Below are 26,012 nucleotides of genomic sequence, written 5' to 3'. Positions count from 1 at the left end.
CAGAAGATATACCATGCTTTGAGGATAGACAGAACAGTGAAAAAGCTTTTCCTCCAGAGAGGAACATGCTGACAAAGCAGTGCATACAAAGGAACAACAGAAATGCTTTTCTTTAAACTTTTTTGAACAAATGACAAAAATGAGAATGAGGTCCCCAGCACTTTTCACTTAACAGTGAATTCTGTTAATTTGGTCTGTTAAAGATTTTCATTAAAATACATTATATATTGTGCATATATATATATATATATGTATAAATATATATACATGCTCACACACACATACAAAACAGAAAGGGTTTGATTAATGATTTACGGCCAAGCTTGTGAGATCTGGTTAGTGTTTCAAGCCAATTTCTCAAGAGGAAAAGGGGGAAATGAGGAATTCAGCCCATCGGCCATTTTAAGTGCTCACTGAGAGAGCAGGTTTTGAGCTCTGAACTGGTGGACCTAACTTGGCCCCCTGCACAGATCATCACAGGGAGAATGATAAGGAGACCTAAAGCCCATGAATGGGAAATCTTAACACAGTTTCCTAGGCCCAGAAAGTCCTACCTAGTAAATGCTCCTGTGACTTAATCACACCACTTCTTGCTTAGTTGGTTGAACAGGTCCACCATCTCTTTTATATTGTACTCTCCCAAGCACTTAGTACAGTCCTCTGCACCCAGTAAGTGCTCAGCAAATGCCACTGATTGATCAATGGCATGTCTGCCATACCCTAATGCAGAATTCACTTCAAACGTTAGCTTGGAATGAAGTCAAAGCAGGGCCATACTGCATTCGTAAGTAAGCCCCCCACCCCCAACCCCTCCTCAAAGGTGGTTCTCTGTTCTCGGGGCTTGGGCACAGTCAAGGAAGGAGAGTGTGCTGAGGGACACAACAGCATCCCTTTTCCCATTCAGACACTGCTGGAGACCAGATGGAGCCAAGGACATGAAAATGTCAGAATAAAGAGGAGGGACATCAACAGGTCCCTCCCCTCACACTGTGTAGGAGCTGCTTAGGCAGAACTGGTTCTGCTCACACACAACCTGCAGTCCTAGTTCAATGGCTAGGCCAATCGTTCAGACGCACTACCATCGCGCCAGATCCTGTCTACGCTACTGTATTTCTTTTTTCAGGTTAGTTCTTTGGTTACCCATTCCGCCACTTGGAACTCGCAGTAATTCATGGATAATTCATATGCAGCAGTTCCTCTAAATGCTCCCTGTCCTAGCAGCGACAAGAGGTGTTTCCTATGGAGCAATCCCTGTGATAAACACTCATTTTATGAGTATCCAAAGTTCTGTGAACTTCAGTCACACGGAAGTTACTTTAAAGTGCTTCTCTAAACACACTTTCCTCAATCAATTCCATCATAACCAAAAAATCTCATATTAGAAAGTGGACCACCAATAATTTAAAGATCCCTAAAGATAAATCTGATGTAACCAAACTAAGAAATACCCAAACTGGAAATGACTAACGTCCACAATCACCAGGAACCCTTCTCAGGGCCGGAAGAGATGATGGGATTTCATCTAGTACATTCCCTGCCTCCAGGTAAGACTACAGTCTAACCCATCCGGGACAGTCTACTTGGTATTTGAAGATCTTTGTGGAAGGCTTCCACAACCACCTTTAGTAAACTATTCCACTCCTTAACTTTTCCTTTGAACACATTGTTTCCAATGCCTGATATCCCTCACACTGTTACAACTATGGTATTTGTTAAGCTCTATGTGCCAGGCACTGTACTAAGCACCGGGGTGGATGCAAGCAAATCTTGTTGGAAACGGTCCCTGTCCCACTTGGGGCTCACAATCTCAATCCCCATTTTACAGATGAGGTAACTGAGGCCCAGAGAAGTGAAGTGACCTGTCCAAAATCACACAGAAGACAAGTGGAGGAGCTGGAATTAAAACCCATGACCTTCGGATTGCCAGGCCCATGCTCTATCCACTACACCATGCTGCTTCCATAACAGGTCCTTCCCTCTTGAACGTTTTTTAATGCTTCCGGCCACTTTGTACAGTGAGTCTATTGAGGCATGTTGGGTTTATTTTCTTCTTAGACTGTGAGCTTCATGTGAGACAGGGACTGTGTCCAACCTGATTAACTTGTATCTATCCCAGTGCTTAGAACAGAGCTTGGCACCTATTACGTGCTTAACAAGTACCATAATTATTATTAATTGCCATTTCCATCCGAAGCCTGGATGCTGTGAAGGAACAGGCCTTTGAGATTTCCCTTCACACACTGATAGCAGCAGGTGAAAGGTTCTCACTGAGTGAACTGCATTGCCAAGCCAACAGGAAAAGTTTAGTTACTGATTAAACCCCAGACGGACAAACCTCTGAGACTAAAATCTGGCTCTCAGACCACAGGCTTCCATAAGCCCAGAAAGGCCATTTCTTTACGGGGCAGACACTCCACTCTACCTTTCACTTCAAAAACCCCACTTAGCTCAGTGATTTGGCTACACGAATGAGTCAAAAGGAAAGGAAAAACAAATACAAGGAGCGGAGATTATGGAAAAAGCTCAGTATCGTGTTTCCTGTTTTCTCTGTCTCACATGCAAGGGGAAATATCACTCCAGACTTGTTCAACTTTTCATTTCAGCCAATTCGACTACAAACATTTTCCTGCAGAAAACCTGGAAACATTGATCCTGTTGATGAAAAATAAATGGCAGAATTCTAACCCTGGGTGCCATCTCCACACAAATCAACCATGTGCTCAGCCAAACACAGACTTCAAAGTCAATCCATAACCAAGCACAGTAGCCTTCTATATTCACTGAAAGTTTAAATTTCATTCAATTAAACAAAAACAGAAGGAATGAAGTCTGGGAAGGAAAATTCATGTTGGAAGATTCCTAAATATTGCCAGAGCAAATTTTTCAAATAAGTTTCTGCAGTAATTCACCTCACATTAATATTCAGGTTTACAATCTACACCATATACACGCTACCCCTCTAATTTCACTGAATATTGACATATAAGAGGGCCAAATCAGTGGATATTTATGAGATTCAAAATCTGTAAACTAGTGAACTACAGGAAAGACACATATACATAAATATTTAGATTCAGGCAACATTGTAGGCAATAAAAAAGACTGACAAGGATTTTAAGCCTTTCCACTACAGTGAACGGTATTGTGCAATTGACTTATTTAACAGATCTATAGATTAGCAGCCTCTGGGTACATGCACATTATAAGATTAATTAATAAACCCATTAGTGAGGGAAACAGACTCCCATTACTAAATTAGGAGAAGGTTACTCAAGTCATAGGACTCAAACCACATACCAGTGAAATGCAGCTCTTTCAGGGGAACAACTAAGGGAGATATTTTCAGAAATAAAAGGCAGGGAGGGAGGAGTGATCTTGGGAAAAGTCCTATCTGAGTGTGTTCTGCCAGGACTTCAGCTGTGACAAAGAACCCTACGAAAAATCTGCTGCCTGGATCCAACCTCACAATTCAGGGAATGGTCTAAAGGTGCAAGGATTTATCCTCAGGGAAATATTTCACCTTCTGGAAGGAGTTCTCACTCTTGCCAGTATGGGAGAGGAGAACCAGCAAGCTTTTCTACTCTGAATGAATAGGCCTAGCAGAAAATCGGGCAGAGTGAGGTTACTGAGAACTGGTAACCCAGGAGGACTGAATTGAGATGCCAGAGGCTTAGGGGTGGGAGCTGGCCCGTCAGCAGAGCTTTAGTGGACCATGACATCCAAAGGAAATGTAGATGGGCCCAAACGTCTATTTGGGGATGCTGACTGCTTATGGTGCAAAAAATAGGAAGACAAGAAACAGCACCTTAAATAAATATAAAACAATTATGAAACTGGAGATTTTAAAATGGACGCAACAGCATAATGATGCAAGTTAATCAGCATGACACAAGACAGGAGCCTAATAATGGGAGGAATCGGGAGATTTCTGAGGAAAGATGAGTACCTCACCCTACAGTGGGATTGTGCAAGGCCATCCCTGGGTTAGATCACAGATCTCCTCTAGTACTCTGTCTTCAACACTCACAATAGAAGGCTTATAGGAATGGTCACTGTTCTTCCCAGACAGCTATTGCCTTTGGATAATCTCCCTGCCTTTTCCTTCTTGTACTTTATGAGTCTTACATTGGCTCCAAAGGAGTCCTTGATAGAAGGACTTGAATGGTTCATAATGAATGGCTCATAATAAAAAAGTTGGTCCAATTTATTCACAGCCATGAGATGGGATTCCTGGAAAATTCCCAGATATGTAACACCTAATTGGATAAGAATCTGGACCACTGATGATTTTAATTAAATGTCTGCCTAACCACCAACTTCACTTCAATAGTATGATGACCGCCTCAGAGAGCTAAGTTAAGAAACTCATCAAACCCATTTCCCTAAACTGAAAATAATTATTGTGGTTTTATTTTATCCTGGCAGATATTACCAATCACTAAACAGCAATAAAAAAAAGAAAATTAAAGGTTTTGGAGTCAGCATTATTTTTAAGTAGCCAACAATAGCAAAGGAAGCCACACTGAACAGCACCAAGGGTGTGTCTGCCTGCACAACACTCCTGTTTGTCAGAGTGATCTGTGTACATTTTTCATCTGAAAATATGAGTTCCAGAGTACTCATACATGGTCTTGCTGTAAATCACTGGTCTCTGCACCCCACTACCTTAGTCACCTGAAGGACTGTTCTAAACACTGACTCCCTGGAGCAAAGGAGCAATTTACCCTTGGGTGTGGATAGACCAACAACTCCACCATTCTTCTGCCAAATCTCCCGTCATTTTCATAAAAAAAAAAGATTCTTCCTCTCATTCCCCCAATTTATCAAGCTCTGAGAGCCAAAAGAGAGGTTTTCTCAAGGAAATGCTAGGTAGGATCCCTATGACTGCCCTATTGTTACACCTGTATTACACCCCTACTGAATTACACTTACTTACTAATCTACTTTTCTACCCAAGTATTCAATGGACATTAAAACTTTGCTGACTAACCTCTTCCTGGTATTTAGAAACACCGGTTTTCATGATTTACCCAAGACAGGCTGCCTTTCATGGATGATAAGATCCACATGTGTTCCATATGTAGAAAGTAATGAAACAAGCACTCCCATGTCTGAAGAGGCTTTAAAACTCACCCAACCCTCAAATCCTGCCAAGCACAATTTCCAGAACCATTAACACTACGGGACATGAGGAGAAAAATGAGCAAAAATGTTTCACATGGGTCACTTTGCACATTATTCACAGGCTAATAAATATACTTTCGACACATGTTAAAGGCAACAATCAAGTATCTATTTCTAATTCCAAAATTCAGAGGAGATATGCAAGGAAACTCTTCTTTTAATGTAATTTTTTATCCCAAAATAACCAGAGAAAAAAGAATCATTAGGTGATCTACCGCTCCCTGTGGCTGTACTACCTAATGTAAGTTGACAATCACTGCTTCCAAATCATTGGTTTAAAGCATAAATCCATCACAAAGAAAACTTGAAAAGCTGAAGAATGCCATCTGCAGTGTAAAAAACATAAAAGAAATCAAGATAAAGATCCCAACTGAGCTATCCTATTATTCAAGGAATTAGATATTTTTTATTCTGCTCCTCTATTGAAAAATAAAAAAATGATTAAAATCTCTGCATTAAAATTTTCTCGTGATTTAAAAAAAATATTTTAGGTGAGCATTAAACACATTCAGCTTTTACTACTGCCCAATTCTTCCCTCTAAAATTAAAGCATTTAACGATTACGATAAGGCCACTTTCAGAACATATCTGCATACCACAGCTGAATTTCTGTAGATACATTTGCAATTAACATCTACTAAATTTGTCCAAAGAGCTCCCTAAATTCTTGAAAATGTGAAATGAAACACTTCTGAAGTGTCTCATCTGGCAGCCACCTCTATGACATTTTGAACACCTACTGGTATGTGTATTGCTTTGAAGGCAGTCCTGGCTGGAAACTGGCTCTTCAGAACCAGGTTCTTAATCCCAAAACACAAAAATACGAACACTGGATGGAAAACTGGCACAAGGGAAGAATCACCAAACCATTCTATCCTGCTCTCAAAAACACTTCACCAGTTCTAGGAGAAGCCTCCTGGAAGCTTCAGTAGCAAGCAATAGTGTGAGATTGCGCCTAGGGTGGCAAACCAAAAAACAGTTGTGCTTCAAAATCACTATTCTTCTAAGTTGCTCACAGTTTGGTCATTTAGAGCCCCAATTTAAATCATCATTGCTTGTCACTATTACTACTGTGAGATCATTCAACTCGTAGAATTTCCTCGACAGGAGTTGTTTGATCTTTCAGGAAAAGATTATCATATCCATTCACTTAAGTGCCTCAACACTTCTGACAACTTGGCCTTCCAAATAAAAAACAAATCTGTTTTAATTAAAGCACATAAATAGTCTGCAGCTTTTATACAAGTACTAGAAAGGAACAATTCAAAACTATGCTTGCCACCCAAAAATATACATTTATCTTTCAACAAGGTTTCACCGATCCGTGATTTTGTATCTCAAACTGTCCTGCATTTGGCCCAAAGTTTAACTTTATCCATATCTTTCTGAGGCACTGAAAAGTAGCTCTCCACTTAAGGAAGAAAACAAAAATCAACTTTTGCAGAGGTAAAAACAGTATGCTTTCAGTGATCTCAATAATACTTTAACCCAAGCAACGAATTGACCAACAGAAGCTAACTGCCCGTCCAATTTAACATGCACAGATACTCCTACCTAAACACTATCCACTGTAAAAATTGTTGAATTAAGAATGATTTTTCTCCTGCTGTCTTCCATCCTTCAGTAAAAAGGACATCAGGTGTCTGATAATCTGCTGTTACTCCCACTGACTTATCTTTTGCACTTGCTGAAGCCAAAATCACTTCACAGTCAAGCAAACTACTTGGTGATTTTCTTTTTCAAATGATTAGGAAATGATAGGGTTGCTTTCCAAGATTTGGCCTGTTCAAAACAACATTGTCCCAAAGTCTTACTTTAATGAGTCATCATTACTGATGATCTCAATCTAGATTCAACATCTGTGCCTCCAAAAGCCTAATAATTGAAGGTGTTCACTCCATCTTCATCACTAAGGCTAATATGCAAGTCTTCTTCAACATCCCCTTCTAGCTCCAGACAATCACTGGGAAAGGAATTTCTAGGTATGGGAGAGGAACTCAGTACCGCAGGATTCCTAAACATGAAGGGATGACGGAAAACGTTAAACATTTCTGCCTCTGAATCACTGGATTCGGTCCCACTGCTGGTGGAACCCTCCATCACCTGGACGGTGGCCACATGGTCCATCAGATCACTAGCCCCTATGGAATGCATGTGGGTCACCTGCTTTGCTTGACCTGCACCAGGCACCCCGTTTGCCAACCCTGGACCTTCTGGAGCAGCCATTTGGGCCAGTCCTCCCTTTCCGTGCAAGGCTGCTCTGTGCTCTTGTCTTTGAGGTGAGGCCACTTGGCTAAGAATAAATGGATCTGTCTCTGATTTATTCGACACCTTAGGAACATTCTGCGCACAATACCTCTGCAGGACAGGAGAGCCCTGATCAGCATGAGGATCCCTACAGGGGTGCAGAGCTTCCTCCACGTTTCCATCTCTGTAATCGTGCCCGTTTTCAGAGACACGGTCCTGAGAACCAGTCCTATTCCAACTTAAACGAGGACTTGATTCTCTGCTACTGGGAGGCAATGGGGCGGCCAAAGGACTCCGCGTTCCCGGCCCCCTGAACAATTCATCCACCAGAGAACTATGTCTGGGGCTCCCCATACTAGAAATGGATGTATCCACAATCTCATCATCGAAGTACTCTTTTGGGGTGGGCTGGCAAGATTGCCAAGAGTTTGGGGACTCCCTGCACCTCGCCTCATTACGGTTCTCGTCTCTACCGAGAACGTAGGCACCACTGGTCACGTCACCCTCATGATTGTCATTTGTTTGGGAATGTGACTGGGACCCTTGTTCTCTGAGCAGGTCATACTCGCTATCTACATCACTGCAGTCAATGAAAGGAATAGAAGTACTGCTGCCCCGGGCAGCCCTGGATGCTGGACCTGTGCTTGGCTGCTGCGCCGGAGGCGGATTCTGCTGGCTTCCAGCCTTCACGACCTCCTCCTCTTCCTCCATCGTCGCCATCACCGTTCCATCGCCACGCTTGCCGTCCTTGGGGCTTTTCTTCAGGGAGGGGCTCCGGCGCGGCTCAGCCTCATCCACTGAAACTTTCAGTTCCTTCCCCTGCCGGCAGCTCCGACCCCCAGGGGAATCCACGCCGTCTCCAAATGTAAAGCTTGAGCTCTGAGGTGTGAGGGGAAAGGGTGAGATAGGGACGGGGGGGGACGACGAGAGAAACAAGGAGCATGTTGGGGTGGGGGGGGGGGAGACGAAGGAGAGGGACTGTTACTTGCAACTAGGAGGAGGAATCTGGAATCGTGCTCGAGTCTGCAGTTTCTGTTAGAGGTGCCAAACGGAACCTCCTAGATCAGCAGTAGAGCAAAGCGTATCATCACTGTGAACTTACACTTACGTAGATGGGCACACGACATCACCATCCTCAGCAAAAAGGGAGTAAGCACCTACCTGTGCGTGGCGGTTAAACTCAACCAGTTAAGCACTCCCTCTTTCAGTGGGATCTCGAACTTTCTTCCTAAGGTGTTCAATAGGCATATGAAATAAGGAAAACATTCTCATCCAAACCCAAGGAGAAGAGGCCATAAGAAGGGTGCATGGGCAGTGGTAAGAGGAGCAAGGAGGATAGCCAACTGCAAGCCTTCCAAGGCAGGAAATTAGGACTTTTGGAAAGCCTCTGTGCCGGTGGATGAATAGGCAGGTGACATTCCCATTCACGTAATGGAAATTTCTGAACAATACATCCCAACTGATCTCTCTCTTAGCCTCCAATCCAGACAGGGACTTAAAACCCTTCCAGAAAATACCTCCAGGAAAGTACATGTCCTGTGGGCATGAAATCTTAGTGCTTGATTCAAGAGAAGTTGTCTCCATCCTGAAAATAAACCCTGGGAACGCATTCCTCCTTAATTTGAAGCCAATCCAGTTACGAGCTTGGCACTAGACCTCAGAGCCTCCCAAAGCTATTACAGCATTCCCAACCTCTGTGTGCAGAGCACTGTACTAAGCACTTGGAAAGTACAATCCATGCAAGTACCCTGGCTTACTTGGAGAGGCCCGGTAATAATAATACTAATAATAGCATTTGTTAATCACTTACTATGTGCGAAGCACTGTTCTAAGTGCTGGGGGAATACAAGGTGATCAGGTTGTCCCACGTGGGGCTCACAGTCTTAATTCTCATTTTACAGATGAGGTAACTGAGGCTCAGAGAAGTTAAGTGACTTGCCCAAGGTCACACAGCAGACATGTGGCGGATCCGGGATTAGAACCCATGACCTCTGACTCCCAAGCCCATGCTCCTTCCACTGAGCCATGCCTTTTCTCAATCTGTATCTCCCCTATCTGTACTAGTTACCACCAGCCACTGAATCATTCAACCAAAGATACGACAAATCTCAGGCCAGAGCGGCTCAACCCTCTCTGAGGTTTGTAGACCACTTACCTGAGCTGAGTAGAGTAGGAGTGAAGTGGCTAGCTGAAATTACGAAGATCTACCCCCGACCAATCAATCAAAATTTACTGAGTGCTTACTATAAGCAGAGCACTATACTAAGTGCCTAGGAAAGTACAATATGAGTTGCGGACACAATCCCTGCCCAGAAGCAGCTTAGAGACTTGCCTAGACTGTAAGGCTGTGGTGGGCAGGGATCGTGTCTACCATCTGTATCGTACTGTACTCTCACAAGCACTCAGTGCAGTGCTCCGCACCTGGTAAGCACTCAATAAGTATCACTGATTGATTGTTAATGAAAAGTTGGATGGGGGGGGGAAAGGCCACTAAGTACAAGTCATTGGTCCAGCACACGCCCCAGAATCTGAGGTCACCAAGCAAGGGCACTGCACACGTTCCAACAAGTATAACTTAAAGAAGACTGAAAGCCAAACAGTGAGTACCACCATTGCAAGGAAAGTTGCTGAATAACAGACCCCTAATTCTGGAAACTTCAACAACATTATTACTGACTTGTTTCGGCACCTCCGAGTTCTGTTCTGAAGGCTGGGCAGACAGGCTTCTGATTGAGTGAATCTTGCTGTGTTTCCTGGGAGAAATCATATTAGGTAATCCGAGTCACATATGGTTTTTCCATGAATAACAAATGCCAGACATTTCCTTCACAAACAATTGACCCCACAGAGCCGTCTTTATGAATATTTCCTCTGAAACGGAGTCAAGGCTGGCTCCATTGTAACAGGTGAATTGATTATGGATTTCCAAAATAATGACCATGCTGCCTGGATCATCATATATTTTCAAAATGCCTTTACATTTGCAAGGACTTTGATGACAGATGAGTTCAGAGGAACCTGGCACATTTCTGAGTTCCTACTGGTGGTCTACCCTTCTTGTAATTAACTCTGCCTCTTCAAGGACCTATTTCCCAAGTAAACTGCATTAAACATACAGTTCCCATTTAATTAGATCACACTCAGCAGGGCTTGAAAGAAAAAAGCTGCAGAAGAAAAGGGAGAACTGACTGCCAATAAGAGTGTGTAAGTTTGATTAAAAAAAAAAAAGATCTGCTCCTTTAACCTGTTCTAGACTCCACAGCAGTAGCTGAATGTGCAATCGATCATTATTCTCTCTCCTGTAACTTCTTTCCCTGGCCCTGAAAGTTCAAAACAAATGGCCGTGGAATATTTCTTGGAAAAACATCATTTGAAATTCAGGAAGTAATATGGATAAGAATAAGATAAGACTTGAAATACTAGATCAAACTGCAAGGCATTTGGAGAGATTTAAAAATATGTTCTTTCAATAATGATCTGTTTTCATGTAAGGGCCTTTGGTACACTCCACGGCCAACCCAAACACATATGTAGGAGACAAGGAAGGAAAGCAAGGAATAAGGGAAGAAAGCAGGCTGTTTGATACCAAAAGAAGAATTATACTCCTGCTGCCAATATAGTTCCAGGGAGTGAAGACTGCCTCGCCCAGTCGAACCACTTCTCTATAATAACCTCCTCCATTATACAAGGAACAATTGTTTTGGTGACAAACTACATGTCTTATTTTTCTTCTAAATGTCATTTCCCACTGACCTATTAAATCCTACTTCTGCACCTTGCTGCCTTTCTCATGTTTTCATCTCCTCCTCAGTCTGCCCCACTCCAATTAAATTCCACTGAAAATCAGCCCAAAAGACATTGCCAATAAGCATCACCCCTTCTAGCCTTTGGCTTCCCTTTTCCCCTTTTGTGGGCCATAGTTGCTTCTTCATCATCTCTTCGCTGCTTCCTATTCAATGAATCAATCATTCATTCATTCAATCATATTTATTGAGCACTTACTGTGTGCAGAGCACTGTACTAAGCACTTGGAAAGTACAATTCAGCACTAAAGAGAGGCAATCCCCGCCCACACTGGGCTTACAGTATAGAAGCGGGGAGACAATCAACAGTACCTACTGAGCACTCACTGACCTCAACAAGCTTATAATTTTCATTTCCTTCTTGATTTTTACTAGGTTGTCTCCCTTTTCCCACCTTATTTTCTTCCTCAGTAAGACAGTATTCACGATGCAGGCACCCCTCCAACAGTACCATTCTAAAGGATACACTGAAAAAAATCTGGCTCTGAGCCTTAGTAGAGAAGCTTATGGAACTCCTGAAATATTACAGACAGCATCACTACTCTTTCCTCAAAGAGCACTTCGGAAATTTGAACAGCACTCCAAACTTACTTACCTTTCAAACTGCACTTTCTTGTGTCCCCCTTCTTTAACATAGTCGAGAACCTGCTTCTGAGTCCGGCCACTGGGATTTAAAACAAAAATCACATTTTGGGGACAAAGGAAAAAAAGATATAAACTTGTTCTTCATCCATCTCTCTCTCTCTCTCTCTCTCTCTCTCTCTCTCTCTCTCTCTCTCTCTCTCACACACACACACACACACACACACACCTTTCCCAACTTTCTTCCAGAATATAATTATAAGTGACCTGCTGAACATCTAATAACAATCACATCAGAATATATATAAAAACCCATGAAATGGCATTCTTTAACCTCTTTGGCTGTCATTTATTCACATATTCAGTGAAAGAATCCATCTGCCAAAGATAGCCTATTCAGATTTGCACAAATGCCAAATATTTCTGCATTCAGTATCTCCCAGGATCATTCACTCTTTCCACATTCCAGAAATCCAAGGAATGCAGGGAAAGCTGGTAAATAAGCAGAGGAGACCCAGGATCAAACTCAAGGTCTTTGGCTTTAAAAGGCTAACACCACCTCCTGGGGCTAAAAGATACCCCTATGGATTGGACAAAGAACAGTAATATGCCACCCATGATATAGATTTCAGAAAACAAGACCATTCACCCAACTCTGGTCTGCCACGGCCCTTCAATATGACAATCTCCTCAGACTTTTAAAAGGACAAGTGACTCAGAAAAGCATGCCAACATGAAAAAGTTACAGTTGATGACAGGGGAGGCCGAAAGGAGAGGAGCTGGGAGCTTACCTGAACCTAAAGGATGACCCCCTAGTGAAGAGAACAGGCTTAGGCTTTGGTTTGGGCTCTTCAAAGAGTCTGAAAAAGGCATGATGTTCCACACAAATTTTCCAGAAGGATTTGCAAAAGTCCCGGCTGGCCATCAGGAACTCCAAAGTGTCCTGGTATGAGCTCTGGAAGAAGAAAAAAACTACTATTTTGGATTTCAGTGAAGCATTTGCCAATAATCCAGGCTATTAATGTGCACAGTTCCCCCAGAGAGCGTATCCGCCAATCCAGGGCTGACCACATTCAGGCTCAACTTTATAATCTGATTTGGGACCTCGCTTTGGAAAATCCATAAACTCAGGGAGAAGTTATTCAGGGAAGAGAAGTGAACTCAAACTCCTGCTCTGTTCACAGTTCTCTGACCATCACCATAAACTTTGCCCCTAAACAGAACAGGGACAGAAACAAAAGATGATTTCCCTTGTCCTCTTGTCCCCTTCACAGAGACAATCCAATTGCTCTTTCATCATAAGTGACCTGTTTGTCAACTCAGCTGGCCTGTGAACTGTCATCCTGCCCATTCTCTAGATAGCTGATTACCACTGAGAATGCTTTCAAAGTGGACTTAGAGTCTTTAACCCCTGGGCAAAAGTTTGACATAAACCCATGTTTCCCCATATGGAGGATGACTGGAAATTAATGCCTGGAAGTGGTGGAAACTGGTCCCCAAATTTCAGTGTGCTAAAGTGCTCCCTGTTACCGCTCCTCCAAAGAATAATGCTGCATCATTATTTTTCCTCCAGGTGCTGAGACAGGGAGCACTTTCCACAGTCCCTCTGAGCTGCTCTTCAGTGAGGATGGGAAGATGTGAAGGATTAGAGGAGCGAGGGGATTGTGAGAACCACTGATTTCTACTAGGGGTACAATCACCATTTGAAACCGTCCATTTCTGTTGCCACGGTAGAGAAGGATGTTAATGAATACTGTTCCGAGATGGATTTCTCTTACATGCACAGTTAATGTGCAATTATGTCTTCCGCAGGTTTCAGGTTTCAACTCTTGTGGAAAGTCTCAGGCTCAGGAAAAATCTCTGAGGACTTCTTAAACATTTAACTGCTTGTGATTTACTCTATTTTCCCCTTTGTCATTCTTTCTGACATCAATGATGCCTGGGATATTCATTTCATACCTATCTTCCTAACATTTCAAATGGCCTGCTAATTCATTGCCCTCCTGACCTGAAGCCTTCTTTATAGCGTTCAATTCAAATCCCAGTTGTAGCTAATTGTCATTCTCAAGGGTCACAGACTGTCTCTGGGAAACCCTAGAGAATTGACAAGGTTCATAGCAGTCGTTCAGCTAACACCTTCAAAATCCCAGTCTTACTTTGCTGGAAATGACAAATGAAGAAAACTTGTCGTCTAAGGATGGAGACACAAAGCTCATTTCACAAAGTCAGGGAAGACCTGATAGAGACAACCGCCTGTCTCAAACCTAGGCAAGTATACAGATTCCGCCTAGCTCAGATGCAGGGACTGGAACAATGCTCAGAACACCCTTCTCAAACCCCACTCCTGGAAGCCACTTACATTTGCATCAGGACGCAACTTGATGAGAAAACGTTTCCTCTTGAAGCTCAGCTTCCTCACCTTTGCCCAGTTGAAGGCATTGATCTTGGTGAAACCCTGAAAGAAAGACGCAGCTGTCCAACAGTCCAATTCAAGAAAGGGAAAGGACCCTGCCAGCTGCTAATATTCAACCATCAATCCATACCTAAGAGCTACATGAACACCATTCCTCAAAGGAGTTTTAGCAGCTCCTAAAGAGCCCTTCTGGGTGAGGACCATGGAGCAAGGGATCCAAAGTGACTAGCCAGACTAGAACACAGATGTCTAGCAGGGTGCCCTAATGAAAAGAGCCCAGACTTGGGAGTCAGAGGACCTGGGTTCTAATCCCGACTCTGCCACAAGTCTGCTGTGGAACCTTGGGCACTTAGTCTCTCTGTGCCTCAGTGTCCTCATCTATAAAATGGGAATTAAATCCTACTCCTTTGTACTTAGACTGTGAATCCCATGTGGGACAGGGTTTGTGATAATTTTGTATTTTATATCTACTCCAGCATTTAAAATAGTGCTTGGCACATAGTAAGTGGTTAACACTGTGTGCTAAGCACTTTTCAACACATCTGGGAACATAGGAAAGGCACCTATGTAGATTATATGAAGACAGCAGTCTGCATGGGGGTAAAAGAAAAGTCAAGGGCAGTGATGCAGAAAAGCAGCTAAGAAATTTCCCTGAGACTCTCCTGATACTGGAACTGCTAGATCGGGGATGGGTATGGGGAAAGGGAAAACAAGGCATTGTGTGGATGCTGGGATGGTGACAAATACATTAAGCAGAGAGAAAGCGACTGAAGGCAAGAATAAGCTGGGATAAAAGGGGTGGTAGCAAGGGCTCGTGGAGGGATCGATCAACCAATTGTATTTATTGAGAACATATTGTGTGCAGAGCACTGCACTAAGCATTTAGCATTGAACTAGGGAGTGATCATGGCAACAGATTATGAAGCTGGTGCGGGTGTAGGGGGTGAAGAAGGGATGGCGATGGCAGTGTTATAGTACTCAACTGCTGAGTACAGTGCTCTGCACAGAGTAAGTGCTCAATAAATATGATTGAATTAATAAATTGACGAATGGTGAGGTGAGTTGGGGTGGTGACTGGGGGATCTGTCCTGGTCCTACTCTAAAACCCAGAATTTAGAATCCTTTTTTGGATGGTCTCATCTTTATTATTAATAATAATAATGGTATTTGTTAAGCACTTACTACATACCAAACACTTTTCTAAGCGTTGGGGTAGATACAAGGTAATCAGGTTGTCCCACGTGGGGCTCACAGTCTTAATCCCCATTTTACAGATGAAGTAACTGAGGCACAGAGAAGTTAAGTGGCTTGCCCAAGGTCACACAGCAGGCAAGTGACGGAACCAAATTTGCTCACTATTATTATTAATAATAGCAATGAAGAACAACTTTTAATTTCTTCTTATTATTGTTTGTGATGTATCCTTCTATGTCTCCATTTATTCAACCTGGCTTGCTAATCCCTAGACGGAGTTGGTTTTTGCCTCATAGTAATTGTTTAACAAATACAATAATAATAGTAAACAAGAGAGAATTAATTATTCCCCTTTTTCTAACATCAAATGCAATTGTAAATGCACCTGAGTGCCAAGGTTAAAAATGGAATGGTGATAGATGCCATTAAAAATGATTAAAAATAAGGGTTGTTTTGAAGAGGATTGATAGTAACCAAGACTCTCCTAAGCACAAGGTGTCTTCCACGGAACGTTCGGTCCTTGGGACGTCAACTAGCTAGGTCCTGCTATTGGCTACTGGCTATCTCATTTTCCCTGCTCTGCCATCAGATTTATGAGTTGGACTTGTGCAACTGTTTTTGAAAAATTAAATTACTGCAAATCAACATGAAAAGGAAAGATGAAGGAAGAATTACTTCATTTCAAAGCCAGTTTATTCTTATCTTATCAGCTCTACACTTTATACATTGCGCCATTACCTTGAGAGAGTTAAAAACTGTGTGTGTTTCATCAATGACACACCTGTATCTCAGCTGGGAAATGATTCATTTGCGAGGGGAAGGTCATGCGACTGAGATAGCCCATTACCCAAAATACTTTTTTCTTTTTAATACATAACTGGACTTGGCATATGCTCCTTGTTCCTCACCACTGACGAAATTACAACACCGCAAGGAGAAGTCACAATCAGTTGGTCTAGGCTGCAATGCCTGGAGTCCATTATGAGGAAGCAAACCTCCCCAAATATGAGCCCCAGCCCCTTCCCACCAAATCACTTTAAGGACTGGCCCCGCCACAGCCTCCTAACTGCTAACTCCAAATGCCTCTGGAGTGAGTGGCTAATTCAAAATAGCCACACAGGATTTCCTCACCAACCACGGCTTCCCCATCTGTGGCTTTGAGTAGCCAGGCTTATGTTCTGGATGCCAATTCGACTATCACAGTGGGCAGGTTTGAGTGAGTGTGATTTTCCATGATTGCACATCACTTAAACTCTCCTTTCAAGCCAGCTGGGCACTCACTCACTAACCAGTATTCTGATCGTATCAAGCTTCATATCACTACTGTATCTGTACCTCCTCCGCACTGCCTGGTGAACACAATAACCCAGTAACTTCAGCAGTCACTGGACTCGGCATTGAATTTGCAGAACAGCAAATTTTAAAGTCGCTCAGATAAATTATTGAGGATTTTTCCACCAGGACAGCAACATAATCACAATACTTCAAAGGACGTTAAAATGATTTTCAGCCATTGCATGCTTCTTTAAAAACGGTTTACCACGTTGAGTCATTACTCCATACGCCATAGGTGGCCAATAAGTGATACTGATCAATTGATTCAGGGCAGACTTCTAATGTTATCTTTGATTATCACAAATGCTTAGTACAATGCAGGGCACCCCGTAGGCACTCGGCAAATACCATTACCATTACTACTTGTGGCTTAGTGGAAAGAGCAAGGGCTTGGGAGTAAGAGGACACGGGTTCTAATCCCGGCTCCGCCAGTTGTCTGCTGTGTGACCTTGGGCAAGCTGCTTAACTTCTCCGTGCCTCAGTTATCTTTAAAATGGGGATTAAAACTGTGAGCCCCATGTGGGACAACCTGATTATCTTGTAACAACCTCAGGGCTTAGAACAGCACTTGGCATAGAGTAAACACTTAACAAATACCATAATAATACTACAATCACCACTGAGGGATATAAATCCCTGGGGGGGGGGGAGGGTTCAAAATTTAGAGCTTAAAGATTCCTAATTGAAGGCTCTCTCACTTTAAAAACAACTTCAGTGCAAACTTGCGATTATGAAGCTAGAAAGGCAGAAATGGTCCCCAAGACTGAAAACAGAACTGATCATAAATGCTTCCCTTCGCTCCTAGGAATAACTTGCTGAGTCCTGAAGTTTATCATCTGGTAGAACAGTCATTTTCCCCAAAGGGATTTTTATTTCCCACCATTGTCAAAGAGTTCCTGTGAGGAAAGTTGAAAAGTGTTTAGAATTTTTCTCACCTGAAATACTAGAATTCCCGTGTTGGCAACTGCCAGGTTGATCTTAGTACCTTCTCTGTCCTTTGCTGGGTGCAACCGGATTCCATACATCTCCAGCCGACGGGCAATCTCTAGAAGCTGGAAATCGGATTCTGCTGGCGTTTGCCCACTTAGGAAACAAAAATTAAAAAGAAAGGTTAGCAGATATGAATTCCCCATGTCTATTAACTTGGGATTAAGTGGCTTTTAGGGGGCACAAAAAGGCATTTCATCACAAACTGGGCCCAGCTGATCACACGATAGGTACCCTGTTCACTGTAACCCAAAGTCTAGCAAAGGAAACAAATGATCCATTGATTCAGGTAATTAAAAACCTCAAATGTCTCCTGCAAACTCAGATAGCATTTGGAATCAAACAGGGCTTCCTTTTGGGGTGTGGGGGAGGTCATATAGAACAAAATATTATTGAGTTCAAACAAGATTCAGTTATTTGCAATAGAACTGAGCTTGCATGCAACAAAAACAATTAAGGCAACACCTTTTGTGGGGAAAAAAAGGAATTGAATCAAATTAACTATTCCTCAGTTACTAAAGCTTATTTGTCAGAGTTCCTATCACCTCAATAAACACATGCCAAGGGAAAAAGTCAGACGTCCTACTGATAAAATACCACACATTGAAAAAAACCTAACCTCCAAATGGAAAATGTCTGTATGTGAATAAACAAAAATTGTTTGCACCTAGCTGCTCTGATGGTGGAGTATTCATGTTGCCAGCCGGGTATCCTGTGACCTTTCTGTATAATTTGTACCAACAGAGGAGTAAACAATGCGTGGTTCAGTGAATTTGCCACATCACCCTCAAATAAAAATCCTTGAAAAGCAAGAGGATCATGTGACAGAGAGTGTGTGTTTGGTAGAGGATCCAATTCAAAGGAAAATTAATATGGTGAGTAACCCAAGTGAACTGCAAATTGAGAGGGGAAAAATAATTTTTTAAAAAATGAATTAGATGTAAAAGCGATCCAATACAGACAAATTTAATTTTCAGAAACTGTCTCCTTCAAATTCTCCAACAGTTTTGCCTCCCGTTTGCTGATGTATCCCTTCCAACTTTTTTTTAATGGTATTTGTTAAGAGCTTGCTATGTGCTATGTACTAAGCACTGGGATAGATACAAACTCATCAGGTTGGATCCAGTCCCTGTCCCACATGGGACTCACAGTCTTAATTCCTATTTTACAGATGACTTAGGAACTTCAGGAGGTTATTGTCCAAGTTCCAACCCCTTACTCTAATGTAACCAGTGCTTCTTGGAAAAAAAAAAAAGCACTAAAAAGGGAAAAACAAACTCAGGGACTAGAAAAATATTGGAATCCTATCATAACAACCTCAACCTCCAGAAGCTCTTAAACAACCTTAGCCTGCAATGAACTTTATGTGTTTCATTTCCAAGGGCGAAAGAGTCCTGGCCTCGGGGATCCTTTGTTGACTCAGAACATGCTCCTACTTGAAATGTTAGTGGAAAAAGCATGAGCTTGGGAATCAGAGGACCTGGTCTCTCATTCGACCTTCGCCATTTGTCTGTTGTGTGACCCTGAGCAAGTCACTTGACTTCTCTGTGTCTCAATTATCTCATCTGTAAAATGGGGAGCAAGACTGGGAGTCCCATTTTTTTCAATAGTTTTTATTGAGCACTTACTGTGTACAGAGTACTTTACTAAGTGCTCGGAAGAGTACAATATAACCGACACATTCCCTGCCCACAACCAGCTTACAGACTAAAGGGGAGACAGACCATATAAATATCAACTGTGCCCAACCCGATTAGATTGTATCTACTCCAGTGCTTAGTACAGTGCCTGGCACAGAGTAAGCGCTTAACACCATTAAAAAAAAATTAAAAAAAAACCCGCTGGAGGTGCACATCAGAGGAAGCAAGGCTAAACTTAGGTAACATGTCATTCAATAATTTAGAAGGAAGAAGTACTTAACAGCCAATACTGGGACATGTGAGATTTCAGACCTTCCTTTAAAAATTGGAGAGACAGCTGACTGCCCAGGGTAGTTTAGATATAGTCAGGTCTGGAGAATAGGGAAGAACTAGATGAGCTCTCTAAGTGCTGATTAGTTCATGATTTCATGTTTAAAAAAAAAAAGGATACAGTCAAAAAAACCACAAAAATGCAGGACTTACATATGGTTACGGTGAAATTCCACGATTTTGTCTTCTATTGCTTCTTGCTGAGGTATGTACTTATTCTTTGCTAAGTGTTCCCGGTCCACAGTTTCATCATAATCCCCAATTTCAGCTATTGGATAGAAAATAAAGGAAACAAAAAACTGTCATACTGAGTTGGCACTCCATCAATTGGGTGTTAATGCTTCTCTGCTATGCTTTTGGCAATTACTGTTTGATAACTGCAAACAATGTGAGTGGGTGTGTCACACACCACATGTCCATCAGTCTTCTCAGCCACAGTGCCACACACAGACTGCATCTTACCGGCAGCAGCATCTCTGAAACGAAGGATGGCGTTATGTCAACTCCCCCCACGGATTTCCAAAGGGGTGTAATAATAATAATGATGGCATTTATTAAGCACTTACTATGTGCAAAGCACTGTTCTAAGAGCTGGGGAGGATACAAAGTGATTAGGTTGTCCCACGTGGGGCTCACAGACTTAATCCCCATTTTACAGATGAGGGAACTGAGGCACAGAGAAGTGAAGTAACTTGCCCAAAGTCACACAGCTGACAAGTGGCGGAGCCGGGATTTGAACCCATGACCTCTGACTCCAAAGCCCGGGCTCTTTCCACTGAGCCACGCTGCTTCTCATAAGTGTGGTCTCATCAGTTCATCAATTTAGACTATTCCTTCTGGGCATACTTGAGAACTCACGGCTGCAAAATGTTTCTGGGCTGGCCTGCCAGGAGATTTCCGTTCTTGGGATATATGGGCCTTTCCCTTTCCAGATCAGGTAGGATATAGTGCTATATCCCAGAAGAAATATATACATCCATATAAATATATGACGTATGAGTCGAATGTCATGAATTGAAGAAACAACAGATACAGAAAAGAAACCACTATTTTTCACAAGGATGGGAGTAGAAGTCATCATATCTTCAGTAACCTAAAATGGCTTGACATACCAAAATTTGTTAGGTTAGGGAATTGAGAAAAACAATCTGGTCAGCAGAGTGCCGTTTGGACTATGATTTCAGTTGGATAGTAAATAGTTCAGACTGGTTATTGGGGAGTGTTCTCTGAATGATCTGCATTCTCATTTTCCATGTTTCTAGACCGACAAAAGTGTTCCAAGTATTGTTAAGATTCAGTCTGACAATCTGAGCATATTGCTGAACTCTACTTTGAACAGTACAGAATACACTCTGAAACCGACTTGGCTTTTAACATGATAAAAAGAATATTAATAATAAAACAAGAACTCAAAGAATCCAAGGTATTTGCCTTTTTCCATTTAAACTGTTTTCAGATACAGACTAGATAGTCCAATGCAGCTTCCTGAAAGCCAACTCCAAAATATACCTTAACATTTTATGGGGGAAAATCTTTCAAGTAACCATAAGATTATACTGCTCAATTTAAAATCTTGGGGTTCACCCTTGGCATTGGTGATGGCTACCGTAAATAATTTTGACAAGGTGTGTAGGCTGGTTCATTAAAAAACAAACTTACACTGTACTATGTGTGAGATCAAGAGGGCAGCGCTAGTTTCGTTGCATGTTAGCCTGCCTTGAGCCAGGTCCTGCTTCACCTGCAACGCAAATAGGTACCTGCAAACAAAAAGACACATTGATGGCCGCACAAAAAGACAATTCTCAAAACACTAGTAATAATAGAGATGACATTTTCAGTGCCCTCCGGATATAATGAAAGTACAGAGGAAAGTGTACAGGCCTGGGGGGCAGAGGATCTGGAGTCTAATATTTTATATTCATGTCATCTTCCCCTGTAGATGGTAAGCTCCTTGAGTCTGGCAATTGTGTTGTATTGTTCTCTCCCAAGTGTTTAGTACAGTGCCCTGCACACAGTAAGTGTTCAACAAATACCACTGAATGACAAATTGATTAATCCCACCTCTGCAACTTGCCTGATGTGTGACCTTGGGCAAATCATTTAATTTCTCTGTCCCCTGGTTTCCTTTTCTGTAAAATGGGGATTGAAAATCCACTTTCCCTCCTACTTAGACTGTAAGCCTCATGTGGGACAGGGACTGTGTATCAGACTTGATTATCTTGTTTCTCTCCCAGTTAGTAGTACAATGTTTGCACATAGCAGGCACTATTATCATTGTTATTATTATTAAGCACTTGGGAAAATACATCAGAAGCATGAGACATCCTTACAGAAATCACTCTAGGCAGGGTGGAATGTAAAAATTAAAAGAGAACACAAAGTAAACTAAGAAATCATTCAGACTGTTTAAGTACGGATTGAGCGTCACTCTATATTAAAACCAAAAACTAAAATATGATTAACTAATGCTTGCTTTCCATCTTTACCCTTAGACCTCTAGACTTACAGTCTCCCTCTAGTCTGTAAGCTCTCTATATAATAATAATAATGATGATGATGGCATTTGTTAAGCATTTACTATGTGCCAAGCACTGTTCTAAGCGCTGGGGTAGATACAAGGTTATCAGGTTGTCCCACATGGGGCTCACAGCCTTAATCCCCATTTTACAGATGAGGTAACTGAGGCACCAAGAAATATGGCCAGGGAACCTATTTATTCTGTTGTAGTGTACTCTCCCAAGCACTTAGTACAGTGTTCTGCACAGAGTAAGAGTTCAATAAATATAATTGACTGACCTCACAAAAGTCATGGCAGCCCAGTGATTAAACCGGCAAACATGACAAACATTTTTCAATTGAAAACTAACTTGTGTCTCTCCTCCCCTGGAGGAGAGATGATTGTGCTGCTACCTAGGTTATTGCTAGCTCTGTTACTGACGGGGAGATATCATGCATACAGAGGGTGATTGATTAGAAGTGCCTGATGCTGATGGTTGGGGCTGGTTAGTATGGAAAGGGGGTAGAGCATGTCCCTTTTTTATGGTATTTGTTAAGTGCTTCCTCTGTGTTGAACACTGTTCTAAGCGTTGGGATAGATACAAGTGAATTAGGTTGGACACAATCTCCGTGGGGCTCACAGTCTAAGTAGGAGGGAGAACAGGAGAACTGAGGCTCAGAGAAGTGAAGTGACTTGCCCAAAGTCACCTATCAGAGTAGTGGCGGAGCTGGGATTAGAACCCAGGTCCTCTTACTCCCAGGCCCGTGCTCTTTCCACTAGGCCACTCTGTTTCTCCGCTCCCATTTCCTCACCCCTCCAGAAGGGCTGCTTTCCATGGGCAGGCCATGTCAGGGAGCCTGTAGCCATTACCCTTCACGACAACTGTAATCGCTCTGGTCCCAGCTGCTTTTCCCAACACTGCACCTGTAATAGCTCTGGCCCCAGCCGCTTTCCCCGACATGGTAGAGGCTGTCGGAGGGGCTGTCAACGGGGCTGTTGCTTCAAGAATTGCGGAAGGAGGCTGGCAATCGCAGTCCAGGATGCCCCTCCTTCCTGGGTGTCCAGAGAAGGTCCTCTATTGACAGAACAGTTGCAAAGTACAGCCTAACGGGGAATTGAAAAACACAACCCTCCAACCGTGCTGGGTTCCATCCGGGCCTCCTGCAGAAGGTGGGCAGAGCGTGACTCCACACATTTGAGGAGTCAGAAAGTCTGAGAAAGGGGAGAAAGTTACAGTGCTCTGCACACAGTAAGCGCTCAATAAATACAATTGAATGAATGAATGACAAGGGACGTGGAAGGGAGGAGCAGGTGGCCCTTCTCCCTGACTTCAAATTCCATCACTCTGTTTCCCCAGTCTTTTCATTTTCTTCCACCAACCTGGTATCCTCTCTGCCTCCCCTCAAAAACTCCACCTCACCTCACTACTTCTACCTTCTCCTTGCCTCATCAGGGTCTCCACCTTTGGCCAGCAATGTTCAGCAACCATACAAAACTGCAACTTGGAGTATTTGGCGGAAAAGGAGGATTTTTAGTAATTCTCAGCTATCTATAGTAGATTGATTCCTCGATTGGCGAGGGATAGCTCATTTTAAAGTATGGGTATTCATTTCTTGATGCCTAGAGATCAGAACTTCATTAGTCAATTCTTTCAAGTGAAACAAGGGGTTAATATTAGCTTCTTGATTTAGTGGGAATGTGTCCAAATGCCTTTCACTAATCCAAGAGTTTATTCTATAAGGTTAATTTTAAAAAAAGTAGCATAAGACTGCTCTGTCTGACTTAGAGCGAGGGCTCCTCAAAGGCTGTTTATGATCTTTGGAGGCCATCCAGTACAGTAATTTCTTAGGCTCTGAGGTGGCATAAGATTTTAAGAATCTGTACATTCCCAGGGGGTGCTGGCCATCATTCAAGACTTCCTTACTCTTCTTGTTCCACTTATCTAGTAATATTCGGGGAAAAAGATGCCTGAAAACGAGATGAAACACATGCTTCTTTTAAAAACTTCTGTGGCCTTCCACAAATGTGTCTCAAAATCATGAGCCCTTAAAGGATTTTGTATTTTGGGCAGTTCAGTCCCCTTGGCTGCTCTCTGTTTACAGTTCATGCGGCGATGTAGGTCTTTAAGGTGAACACATATTCGTGAAACACTTGGTAACATTTCTGCCACTGCAGTTTTGACAAAATGCTGAGATTTATGGGCCGGGAGTAACTCCAGTCAATTCATGTGATCCCAGTACTGGCAGCCGCCAGCATGGACAGTGAATTTAAAAAGCTGGGTGGGGGGAGGGAGGGAGGGAGCGGGAAAGGATGAAAATGAGAGAGGCAGCATGGCCTACTGGAAAGAGCCCAGGCCCGGGAGTCAGAGGACCTGGGTTCTAATCCCAACTCTGCCACATGTCTGCTGAGGGTCTTTGGGCAAGTCACTTAAGAAAGGAATGGAAAGGAGGGGGAAAGGGGATGGAAAGAGAGTGGAGGGAAGGGGAAGAGAAAGGAGTGAGAAGTTAGCCTGAATAAAACCCCTTCTCCAGTCATCTACTGGGCAAATGGGATTGAGGATATACACAGGTTCAACTAATAGTCCACGTTGCTACATCCCTTTGGTAAATAGAAGAAGACCCCAATGCTTTTCTTCGTAATAGGGAGTGACATGGTCAATAATGAAGTAAAAAGTAGATGTAAATAGAAAAATGTGGGTTACCGCAGCAGCTTTTGGTGACTGATCACCCCAAATGGGGAAAAGGCTAGAAAGGATGCCCTAAAAATGCCTAACTCATCATACTCAGATTTGTCAGAGGGCCATGCCTACTGAATTTTACCCTTGTATTAGCAAATAGGAAACTAAAAGAACAGTCACATTTAATGCAACGAAGAACAAGAGGCAATGAGATCTAGTGGTAAGAACAGGCAAGAGCCTGGGAGGGAGTGGCAGTGGCTCTGCCACTTACCTGTTACGAGACCTTAGGCAAGTCACTTAACTTTTCTGTGCTTCAATTCCCTCATCTGTAAAACGGGGATTCAATACCCATTCTCCCTTCTGTTTAAACCACGAGCCCTATTTGGGATAAGGGCAGTCTCCTGCATATCTTGTATCTACTCCAGCACTCAGTACAGTGCTTGGCATACAGTAACTGCTTAATTATTACCATAAGATAATGCTGGCCACCTATTGGCCTTTTCAGCCACAATCACCCACACAAACAGGACCCCTCTGCCAGTAATGTCATCTTTGGAAAAGGAGCACATTTCATTAAGAGCTATAGGCATCTACATATGGCTTGTGCAGCCAGACAGGATTTTCCTCCATAGCAGTCCAGGTGAGGAGAGTGCATGATGGTCACACTGAAGAGAAACCTCAACGTCTCTTCTTTTTAAACTTTGATTTTATTTTGCTCCATCTGGGGGCCCCATTAGTCCCCCGACCACTCTCCCCTCTTCATGCTGTTACGGGATTAAATTACTGCATCTCCCTGTAGGTCTGAAGAAATAACCTCAGTAGAGGGCAAAGAGCATTAGGTAATTCAAGCAGATAAGCTCCCACAGAATTTCCAAAGCTGCCATTCCCCCTGACATCAGGACCCATTTTGTGCTCTAGTGTGTGTGCCATTCTCTCTCTCTCTCTCTCTTCCCCTCCCTCTCATTCCCTTCCTTCCTTCTTGCCCCTGTCCCCCCCCCCCCCGCCCCCCCCCCCCCCCCCCCCCCAGCTACAAGGTGAGGATGAAGTGGCACTTTTAAAGCATTGGGGTTGGGGTGACTTATGGCTGTTTTTACTACCTGGACTCTGACCAGCTCTGTCATGG

General features: G+C 42.9%; 1 protein-coding gene across 2 annotated transcripts in view; it reads right to left on the bottom strand.

The window, feature by feature from the left end:
• The window catches only part of FARP1 (FERM, ARH/RhoGEF and pleckstrin domain protein 1), a 254,847-nt gene that overhangs the window by 49,211 nt on the left and 179,624 nt on the right, over positions 1-26,012 (bottom strand). For both annotated transcript variants that reach the window (XM_038758862.1, XM_038758863.1), the window contains exons 6-13: positions 21,375-21,472; positions 19,869-19,983; positions 17,694-17,841; positions 14,176-14,271; positions 12,608-12,771; positions 11,830-11,898; positions 10,109-10,184; positions 8,070-8,310 (exon numbers count right to left, since the gene is read on the bottom strand). In XM_038758862.1, coding sequence (XP_038614790.1) covers positions 8,070-8,310; positions 10,109-10,184; positions 11,830-11,898; positions 12,608-12,771; positions 14,176-14,271; positions 17,694-17,841; positions 19,869-19,983; positions 21,375-21,472 — 1,007 coding nt within the window. The remainder of the gene's footprint in view (positions 1-8,069; positions 8,311-10,108; positions 10,185-11,829; positions 11,899-12,607; positions 12,772-14,175; positions 14,272-17,693; positions 17,842-19,868; positions 19,984-21,374; positions 21,473-26,012) is intronic.

The sequence above is a fragment of the Tachyglossus aculeatus genome, chromosome 17 (assembly GCF_015852505.1).
Source record: "Tachyglossus aculeatus isolate mTacAcu1 chromosome 17, mTacAcu1.pri, whole genome shotgun sequence".
NCBI classification, from domain to species: Eukaryota; Metazoa; Chordata; class Mammalia; order Monotremata; family Tachyglossidae; genus Tachyglossus; species Tachyglossus aculeatus.
This window is presented reverse-complemented; position numbering and strand designations above follow the sequence as displayed.